The 10,888-nt window shown below is 46.4% G+C and overlaps 1 protein-coding gene across 1 annotated transcript; it reads left to right on the top strand.

Annotated features, from left to right (window-relative positions):
- Window positions 1-4,460: 4,460 nt before the first annotated feature.
- On the top strand, window positions 4,461-10,359 carry LOC119284138 (mitochondrial carrier protein CoAc2-like). Its single transcript, XM_037563390.1, has 7 exons — window positions 4,461-4,589; window positions 7,545-7,630; window positions 8,416-8,623; window positions 8,891-9,023; window positions 9,148-9,332; window positions 9,409-9,531; window positions 9,982-10,359. Exons 1-7 carry the CDS (start codon window positions 4,461-4,463, stop codon window positions 10,123-10,125), a joined length of 1,008 nt encoding a protein of 335 aa, XP_037419287.1. The 3' UTR covers window positions 10,126-10,359.
- The last annotated feature ends 529 nt before the right edge of the window (window positions 10,360-10,888 follow it).

The following is a 10,888-nucleotide window of genomic DNA, read 5'->3' as shown; positions in this document are numbered from 1 at the left end:
TCATTGACCATAGCAAGTACGTGATCACCGGTACGCATGGCGGGCTTCTTCCGGTGATCTGCCTCGCCTTTGAAATGCTTGCCTTTCTTTCGACATTGATGGTTGGTCGGAAGAAATCGACGATGGCCCAGGTACACATTCTTCCTGCAGCTTGCCAGGTATATACTATCGGTGTCAAGTAAACAGTGCGTGCATGCGTGGTATCCCTCGTTTGTCTGTCCTGAAAGGTTATTGAGAGCGGGCCAATCGTTGATGGTCACGAACAGCAACGCCTTTAGGTTAAATTCCTCATGTTTGTGCTCATCCCACGTACGTACACCGTTTCCATTGCACAGCTATAAAAGTTCTTCAACTAATGGCCTTAGGTACACATCAATGTCATTGCCGGGTTGCTTAGGGCCTTGGATGAGAACTGGCATCATAATGAACTTCCGCTTCATGCACATCCAAGGAGGAAGGTTATACATACATAGAGTCACGGGCCAGGTGCTGTGATTGCTGCTCTGCTCCCCGAAAGGATTAATGCCATCCGTGCTTAAAGCAAACCATACGTTCCTTGGCTCACTTGCAAACTCATCCCAGTACTTTCTCTCGATTTTTCTCCACTGCGACCCGTCAGCGGGTGCTCTCAACTTCCCGTCTTTCTTACGGTCCTCACTGTGCCATCGCATCAACTTGGCATGCTCTCCGTTTCTGAACAGACGTTTCAACCGTGGTATTATAGGAGCATACCACATCACCTTCGCAGGAACCCTCTTCCTGGGGGGCTCGCCCTCAACATCACCAGGGTCATCTCGTCTGATTTTATACCGTAATGCACCGCATACCGGGCATGCGTTCAGATCCTTGTATGCACCGCGGTAGAGGATGCAGTCATTAGGGCATGCATGTATCTTCTGCACCTCCAATCCTAGAGGGCATACGACCTTCTTTGCTGCGTATGTACTGTCCGGCAATTCGTTATCCTTTGGAAGCTTCTTCTTCAATATTTTAAGTAGCTTCTCAAATCCTTTGTCAGGCACAGCATTCTCTGCCTTCCACTGCAGCAATTCCAGTACGGTACCGAGCTTTGTGTTGCCATCTTCGCAATTGGGGTACAACCCTTTTTTGTGGTCCTCTAGCATGCGATCGAACTTCAGCTTCTCCTTTTGACTTTCGCATTGCGTCCTTGCATCGACAATGACCCGGCGGAGATCATCATCATCGGGCACATCGTCTGGTTCCTCTTGATCTTCAGCAGCTTCGCCCGTTGCAGCATCATCGTGCACATCGTCTGGTTCCTCTTGATCTTCTGGAGCATCACAGTATTCAGGGGGCACATAGTTGTCATCGTACTCTTCTTCTTCGCCGTCTTCCATCATAACCCCTATTTCTCTGTGCCTCGTCCAAACATTATAGTGTGGCATGAAACCCTTGTAAAGCAGGAGGGTGTGGAGGATTTTCCGGTCAGAGTAAGACTTCGTATTCCCACATATAGGGCATGGACAATACATAAAACCATTTTGCTTGTTTGCCTCAGCCACTTCAAGAAAATTATGCACGCCCTTAATGTACTCGGAGGTGTGTCTTGAACCGTACATCCATTGCCGGTTCATCTGTGTGCATTATATATAATTAAGTGTGTCAAAAATCATTACAGAACATCATGAATAGATAATTAAGTGACCAAATTAATAGAAGTTCATCATCACATTAAAACCAAAGTACATACATAGTTCTCATCTAACAACATAAAGCTCTGCAGAGCATCTAAATTAATTAAACCATACACTGAAACTATGTAAAACATTTCAATGCGAAAACAAATGCGATCATAATCGCAACCAGTGTAATAACTGATCCAACGGCATAATGATACCAAGCCTCGGTATGAATGGCATATTTTCTAATCTTTCTAATCTTCAAGCGCATTGCATCCATCTTGATCTTGTGATCATCGATGACATCCGCAACATGCAACTCCAATATCATCTTCTCCTCCTCAATTTTTCTAATTTTTTCCTTTAACAAATTGTTTTCTTCTTCAACTAAATTTAACCTCTCGACAATAGGGTCGGTTGGAATTTCCGGTTCAACAACCTCCTAGATGAATAAAATCTATGTCACGTTGGTCGGCATAATTGTCATAAACAATAAATGAACCAATAGTTATGAAAAGATAATATATACCACATCCGAATCATAGACAGGACGAGGGCCGACGGGGGCGGATACCAAAACCATCGCACTATATAAGATGCAATAATAAAAGTAAGAAAATTATACAAGTATATATCTATCTAAACATACAAATAAGAATATTTTTCCTTTCAGAAAGAAGATAAGAACAAGAGGCTCACCACGATGGTGCCGGCGATGAGATCGGTGCGGGTGATCGACGACGTTGAAGACGGGGACGGGGCGTGACGGACCGCTAAACCTAGACAAATATGGAGGAAAATGGAGCTTGGCGTTCGAGCTTGGAGAGGAGAAACCCTAAGTAGTGTGGCTCGGGCATTCCATCGAACACCTTGTGTGCATAGGAGCTGAGCTAGAGCACCACCAAGCCCTCTCCCCCTCGGCCAGAAAAAACAGAGCAGTGTGCTCTGCTCTTGCGCGAGGGGGGTATATATAGGCACCACCATTGGTCCCGGTTAGTCGCATGAACCGGGACTAAAGGTTTGCCTTCGGTCCCGGTTCAAGCCACCAACCGGGACCAATTGTGGTGGGCCAGGAGTGCGGCCCATTGGTCCCGGTTCGTCCCACCAACCGGGACCAAAAGGTCCAGACGAACCGGGACCAATGGCCCACGTGGCCCGGCCGGCCCCCGGGGCTCACGAACCGGGTCAAATGCTCCCATTGGTCCCGGTTCTGGATTGAACCGGGACTAATGGGCTGGACCGGCCTGGACCATTGCCCCCTTTTCTACTAGTGAAGAGGAATTGGCGGGATTCTTTCTTGAACACGTCATCAGTAAAGCCGGAGAATACCATGTGGAAGTTGATTTCAAATGCTAGGGGTTTGTAATTAAGAGATCTTATACATATTGTACATGTATGTAGCCAGTAAAAAACTTGTTGTTCGACCAATCTCTCGGAGAAGGAGAGGTCGATCGATCACTTCTCTCGGTATGCATGACGAACTTCTGTACTGAATGGTTCTCTCGATCACTTATGTATATATACTACGTAGCGTCGACCAAGCACGGACATAAGAGAGGACACTTCTCTCTATTAATTAGCTAGCTAACACAATATATGAAATATCTAAATTAACCCCCCAAAACCCCCAACCCCCCTCCTTTCAAAAAAAACAAAAACCCCAGCCACTGGAATGCAGACACGTGGATGCCTTTTGGTCCCGGTTGGAGCCACCAACCGGGACCAAAGGCCCCCTGACTGGGCTCGGCGCACAGGGCCACGTGAAGGCACATTGGTCCCGGTTCGTGTTTGAACCGGGACTAATGGGTTGAGGTATTAGTAACGACCCATTAGTCCCGGTTCCTGAACCGGGACTAAAGGCCCTTACGAATCGGGACTAATGGGTGGTTTTCTACTAGTGTTACCTCCCTTGTCTGAGTAATGGTGGTCTTGGCGACTGAGGAGTGGTCGCCGAGTGGACCTCCTGGTATACGCATCCGAATGCGAGTGTGGCCTTGAGACCTACCAATGATGATGTGGGGCCCTAGGTGGACCCCATATGACAGGTCCTTGACCCTACCTGTAGTAGGTGACCTCATCACCACCTTCTTTACAGCAGACCGATAGCGGTGCCAGGTGCCGTTAGTCGCCCTGTCGCCTCATTGGAGAAGGCAATGCGTAGTGCGGCCGCGGGGCTCCGCGGGGGAGTAGCTTCAGACCCTTGCCACTAGCGACGCTGTGAGCAATGCGGAGCCTAAGCTCCTCGTCTGGCACGGACGAGCTCGAGGAGTCAGCGGCCAGCTTAGCCCAGTCATCAAATTGGAGGCGATATCGGATCTGCTTCCGGCCATGACGGAGAGGGTGGGAGAGATTGGGGAGAGGAAGGTATGAGACGGGAGTGGAGCGGAGAGGTCGAGAGGACTCGAGTTGAGTGGGGTTTGGGCCATGTTTGTGGCGGCTGGTTAGGTGGCTTTTTTGGATCTGTGACCGACAGGCCGCCCGGACGGTTGGGACGGCTACGGGTGCGTGGTCGTAGAAGCTCTAATCGGCATGCAAAAATCATGTAAGCACACACCTGCATGCTTAAATCATTTCCTGACGCTCGATCGCTCATGGGCAGCTTGGCGCCCACCATCTGCTACCAAACAACTAACGAAAAAAGCTTACATATGGGTCCCTCGTCCGGTCGTCCCCTACGTACGGACCGCACACACACAATTCACTTTCGTCTCTCTCTACTCCTGCGCTTCCAAACAATTCGCGCGCGCTTCCGCTCGACTCCCGCCATCGCTCCCGCGAGGAGTGAGGGCGGGCGCGACGACCCGGGAGGCGGCGGGTGTGATGGAGGAAGCGGAGAGAGGCGGCTGGGCGGTGCCGCTCGCAGTGCGGGAGCTCATCGCTGGCGGGGTCGCCGGTGGTGTTGCCAAGTGCGCTGTCGCGCCGCTTGAGCGCGTCAAGATCCTCCTCCAGGCACGTATTACCAATCCTCTATCTGCACCGCAATTCCCTCTGGATCCTTCCTTTTTATTTAGAACGAAGACGCCAGATGCATCCGGCTTTAAATTAATAAAGCCCCAACGACAGCGTAACACACATCAAGTCTTAATACAGCACCAAAAGCTAATCCGGCCTAAACCCACTCAGTTTAGACGAAACTTAACAAGCCACAGTCGGATTACATGGCTGAGCCCTTACAGAGCGCGCAGGCTAGTCAAGCAACCAAAAGGGACCACGGCTAGAACCGTAGTCATGACTCCCTAGCCATTGCGTACACTTGCATCAGACGTTGTTGGGCGGTCTTGATCAACTCAGCATCTTTGCGCCTCCCCAACGGACTCCACCGCTCCAATAGACGGTTGCATTCGAAGATAATATTGGCCGGGTGAGTTGGAAACCAACTCTCTATAGTGAATTTATTCCTAGTTAGCCACATGGTCCAGAGTAATGCCCCTACACAACTCCACAAAACCCGATACCCAGGGCCCTGAATCGCATCTAAGAGGTGTATGAGCTCTGCAGCCGAGCGCGGGTCCACATTGTACACCCGCCGCGGTCCGGACAGCGCTCCACGCAAACCTCGCAAGAGGGCATCGAAAGAACACGTGGTTCGCATCCTCTGGGTCCCGCACAATGCACACTGGCTGGACCATTACGGTTGGCCACGTTCAAGGAGGTGGGAAGTTTATCACGGAACATTTGCCACATAAAAAGTTTGATTTTTAGAGGCAGCCGCGCTTTCCACAACCCTGCAACCAGAAGTTGTGCCGGCCCTCGACACATCTTGCGGTATAAGGAGTTAACCGAGAACTTCCCCGAGCTGGTGAGCGCCCAGCTCACCATGTCAGGTTGGTCCGAGAGACCCACTGGGTCAATCAACTGCAGCAAGGCTGCGAGGTTAGATTGCTCTTGCCAATTAAGTTCCCGCTTAAAATGCATCGCCGGTGGAGTAGCTACGAGTGCCTCGGCCACCGTCATCGCGGGATTGACAACGATAGCATACAGATCCCGGAATTCAGCCCAAAGAGGTTGAGTACCTATCCAAAGATCTGTCCAGAATCGCGCCGACCTTCCGTTCCCTATAGAGAATTTTGCCCCCATGGCAAACGCTGGTTTTATCGCCTGAAGATTATTCCAGAAAGGTGAGCCCCTTGCCCTCCCCTCAAAGAAGTTCCCATTAGGGAAATATTTGGCCCTTAGGAGATCAACCCACAGACCGGTGGCCCCCTGCACAATTTTCCAGATCCATTTGCACATCATTACGATATTAAGCCATCTGGAGTTGGTGATCCCAAGGCCCCCCATGTCCTTGGCACATAGAGGTTCCCAATCCTCTATCATGGGCCTTTTGGTGTATACCAAGAGGCCGAGGTACGTAAACGGGAATTTGTCCACTTTGCAGTTGAGCAAATCAGCAATGCGCCTTCCCTCCTCCGGCTCTACCCCCATCGAGATGACCTCGCATTTGTGGAAGTTAATTTTGAGGCCCGACATGAGCTCAAAACAAAGGCGAATCGCCTTGACCGTAGCAATACTATGAAGGTCTGGGCGAAAAAGCAATAGCGTGTCATCCGCGTATTGCAAATGTGTCACTCCCCTTGGAACGAGGTGGCCTACCAACCCTTGGATATGGCCAGGCGCGGCCGCTGTCCGAAGCATAGCGGACAACGCGTCAACAGCAAAGTTGAACAGGAGAGGGGACATCGGGTCCCCCTGTCTGAGACTGCATTTGTTCTGGAAGAAGTGCCCTACTTCTCCGTTCATAGAGACCACGGTTTGGCCTCCCGAGACCAATTACATGACGCGGTGAACCCAGACAGCGGAAAATCCACAGCTGACAAGCACCTGGCGAAGGAAATCCAAATTTACCCAGTCGTACGCCTTTTCGAAGTCTAGCTTCAACAGCACAGCCGGTTCCTTAGTGCGCTTAAGTTCATGGACTATCTCCTGGAGGGCGAGTGGGCCCTCGAGAATATTGCGACCGCGAATGAACGCGGATTGATTGCGATGGATCGCACGATGAGCGATCGGACCAAGCCGATTCACACACCCTTTGGCACAGATCTTAAATGGCACGTTAATGAGCGCAATTGGATGAAACTGTCTAATGTTGACGGCCCCTTGGACCTTCGGAATGAGCGTTAAAACTCCAAAATTAAGACGCACTATATCTACCGTCCCACGCATGAACCCATTGCTTGTCTCAAAAATTGGGTCTCTAAGCAGCGGCCAGAAGCGTTTAAACATAGCAACCGGCCACTCATCCGGGCCCGGTGTTGTGTCCACTTTCATACCCATCAGCGCGGCGTCAATTTGTTTGGTTAGAAACGCGAGCCCCAGTTCGTCGTTCTCATACTCCAAAACCCGTTGAGAGACATCCCACACGTCCGTGCGCAGACCAGCCCTCTGGTCCTCGCACGTCCCCATCAAGTTGATGTAAAACTCATAAATGTGGCAAGAGATGTCCTCTTGTCGCAACAGAAGCCCATGTTCCGATTGCAACCTAAGAATAGCGCACTTCCGACGACGGCCGTTAGCGTAGGCGTGAAAATATTTGGTATTGGCGTCACCTTTAAGTGATTGCTGGGTCCTTCCTGATTACTACGTTCTCAAAGGATGGGAAGCGTCGTCAGTAACTCTTGATTGCTGAACTAGTGCTTGATCGCAAACCCTATTTATATTCTTAATTAAGCTCCTCACAGTAACTTTGAGTGTATAATGATGAGACAAGCCAGCCAATATCAATTGTTGAAATGAAAAAACTTTGTAAGGAAGAGGTCTCTTGGAGTACTAATATTTTCTTCTTCTATGAGGCGAATACTCACTGAGTTATTGACATTTATGCTTGTACAGAACCACCTCCCTGCAACTTTGCATGGTAGTTGTGTAACCCTCATGTAGTTAAAAAATTTATGTTGGTGCTTTCAGACTAGAAGAGCGGAATTCCGTGGGTCTGGATTGGTTGGATCGTTTCGGACAATCTATCGGACAGAAGGCCCCTTAGGGTTTTACAGGTTTGTCACTTCTTAGTATACTAGTGAGTTGAACATGGTTTGCATATGGGTTGTGAGATGTCGTTACAACACAATGTTGACAAATACTCTAAGAAAACACAATTTTGACAAATAACGGACACTTACATATTATGTGCATAAAGTTCAAGATACAAATTTCTTACTAATGATAGCTACATTTGTTGAAGAAGGGAAATCTTTGTTGCATAGCGCTCCAAGATGTGTATATAACACATTATAGGAACCTCAAGGATTATTTTGTTGGTATGAATATGCAAAGATAGTGTTGCGATATTTGGTTGAAATTCTCTGAAAAGATATATGTACTTTGAGAAATTGTTGATCAGAAGTCTTCTGCCTTGATTAAAAGTTGACACGTAATCTCATAAATGGATAAACTTTCATTCAAGCAAGAAACTCTAATGAAGCAAGATCGTGCATGAAAGATTCTAGAATAAATGAGAAGTGTGTAAGGATAGTATATGTGACAATTACAAGGTTGTACTAAGTTTTTAATTATTAGAAACTTCTAGATAGTACACATGGCATAATCTGATGTAATGGATAGAAAATCGAATGGTCACCAACGCTCGGATTTGCCGCCTCTTGACCGTCGGATTAAGTTCATCCAACGATCCATATTCAAACTTATTCTTTTTTTTTGCGGGAACATATTCAAATTTATCCACATACTATATAATGGTGTAGATACGTAAGAAATGTAGTCTAGCAATACATACTTGTATAGTGCAAACGTAAGCTGACTTTGAATTTCTTTTCGTAAGGGGCAATGGTGCCAGCGTTGCTAGGATTGTTCCTTATGCAGCTTTGCATTACATGGCATACGAAGAGTATCGCCGATGGATCATTCATGGTTTTCCTAATGTTCAACAAGGGCCTGTTCTTGATCTAGTGGCTGGATCAATAGCTGGAGGAACAGCAGTCCTGTCCACATATCCGCTTGATCTGGTTCGCACGAAGTTGGCTTATCAGGTTAGCTATTTAGTTCTTGTATCCTTAACTGCAAAGGACAACACTACTTGTCCAGTATGGTTCTAAAAGTTAGCTTTTGATGTATCACATCAACTTTCTCTCTGAAATAATATAACAGCAACGATTTTTGGTGATTCTGATGCTGCTGTGTTTGAGTCGACCTGTCTAGCTACTAGTTTGCTGTTAGTCTTATATGAGTATTGACTCGGTTCATTCAGTTTGCGGTACTGTACCTGTTCAACTCAGCACTAACTGATTAATAATCAGCTGCAGGTCAAAGGTGCAGTGAACCTCAGTTTAAGAGAATCTAAGCCCTCCGAACAGGTTTACAAAGGGATCCTTGATTGTTTGAAAACAATTTACAGGCAAAATGGCTTGAAAGGTCTATACCGTGGCATGGGTATGCTATTTTTTGATTTCCAAATTTTGCTCAAGGCCAAGATTCTATTCTTGGGACAAAAGTCTTTGATGTTATTGCCAAGATTTAATTATGTTGCTATATTGACTGACTTATTGGTCTCCAGCTCCATCATTATATGGAATCTTCCCTTATTCCGGTCTTAAATTCTATTTCTATGAGAAGATGAAGACTCATGTTCCTGAAGAGCACAGAAAAGATATTATACCAAAACTTGCTTGTGGGTCAGTAGCTGGTTTGTTAGGACAGACAATAACGTATCCCCTTGATGTTGTTAGGCGGCAAATGCAGGTATTATTACCTTCATTGTTTGTGGGTGTTAAACATCTTGGTTGTTCTAAAGAAGATTTTGATGCATCGATTTTAGGTTCAGGCGCTCTCATCGTCCAACCAAGTGAAGGGGAAAGAAACATTTAGAAGCCTTGCTATGATAGTGAAACATCAAGGTTGGAAGCAACTGTTTTCAGGACTATCTATCAACTATTTGAAGGTGAGACACTTATAACACTAATTAGTAGTTGTTAAAATGCCATGCTCTTTCCTGATGACCAATGTAGACATATGCGGCTAGAACACTGCAATTCCCATTTGTTGTCAATGATAGTTATTAAAAATTGAAAAAGACTAGCCTATAACTTCTTGAGTGTACTGTCATTCCAAATCTCCACAATCCTTTGTTCATTTTGCACTTGTGCTGTTATGTTAATTTAATAATCCACTAGGCTCAGATTTTCTTAGTTCGGAATATTTCATACGATTGTTGCTCCCTCTATGTGATCACGCTTTAAGAAGTTCTAAATCGGAATATCCAGTGCCATGCTTAACAACTATTGATGGATATAGTTACGCACATTGCATAGGTAACGTGCTTCTTCTTTTAGGTACAGTTTGTGTTCATGGTAACATCATATTTTTTTTCTTAATTTCTCTGTTTTTACAGGTTGTCCCGTCGGCAGCCCTAGGGTTTACTGTGTACGATTCCATGAGGGATTGGCTTAATGTTCCATCTAGAGAGCAAGCGCCTGTGGTTGTCCCTGTGTTGTCAGAAGACGGAAGTGATGCTGCCCCTGTTCACTCCAGTTAGAACAAGTTACCATTTCTGGTGGTTCAACGCCTTCACTGCCTTAATAGTTATAATATTCATAAGCATGTAGCATTGTACTCTTTCATGGAGCGGTAACCCCACAATTCTTACGCTTGTCTAGAATAATACAAATAATAGTTCGACCTTCAATAAGCCCATAAGCAGCGCAGCTGCAGATGCGAAACCTAGGCTTGTATCAAAAGAAGTAGAAGTAGTGGTAGAATTCCACCCTGATCCTGTCAAAGAAAGGTAGAATTCCTTTCTGTCAAAAAGAACAAGTATAATTCCTTGCAAATTACTGATTCGTGTGGAAATTCACATTGCATAGATTCGGTATATATGATTGGATAGCTTGTACCAACACGCACTGGTGCAGAGACGTGATATACAAACGGTTTCAACCCCCTTTCCTCGACGGAGTTTTAGACCGTCCTCTGACCTATGTGTGCGATAGGGGGGTCCTTCCCACTAGGGATGAAAATGGAGTGGAAAATTTCTGCTTTTTTGGAGGAAAAATGAAAATAAAGAGGAAATATGAAAATGGAAACGGAAATTTGCAAAATGGAAGTGGAAATGGAACTTTTTATGCGGAAACGAAACAAAAATGAAATATTTTTTTTCGGTGGAACAGACGTGGAAACGAAACTTTCCGTTTCTGAGAATATGGAATTTCTGTATTTAATATAGGCATATGTCTACTTTGTAGCCAACCACCAAACAACACATGATGGCACAATGAGCATAATGGATCAGTTGAAATCCA

Source organism: Triticum dicoccoides, chromosome 4A, assembly GCF_002162155.2.
Source record: "Triticum dicoccoides isolate Atlit2015 ecotype Zavitan chromosome 4A, WEW_v2.0, whole genome shotgun sequence".
NCBI classification, from domain to species: Eukaryota; Viridiplantae; Streptophyta; class Magnoliopsida; order Poales; family Poaceae; genus Triticum; species Triticum dicoccoides.
Note: the sequence above shows the minus strand (reverse complement) of the source record. Positions and strands in the feature narration are given on the sequence as shown.

Coding starts and splice junctions, on each gene's coding strand:
- LOC119284138 (XM_037563390.1), top strand. CDS start 4,461: ATGGAGGAAGCGGAGAGAGGCGGCTGGGCGGTGCCGCTCGCAGTGCGG. Junction 7,631..8,415: donor GGCCCCTTAGGGTTTTACAG/GTTTGTCACTTC, acceptor TCTTTTCGTAAG/GGGCAATGGTGCCAGCGTTG. Junction 9,333..9,408: donor TTGTTAGGCGGCAAATGCAG/GTATTATTACCT, acceptor CATCGATTTTAG/GTTCAGGCGCTCTCATCGTC.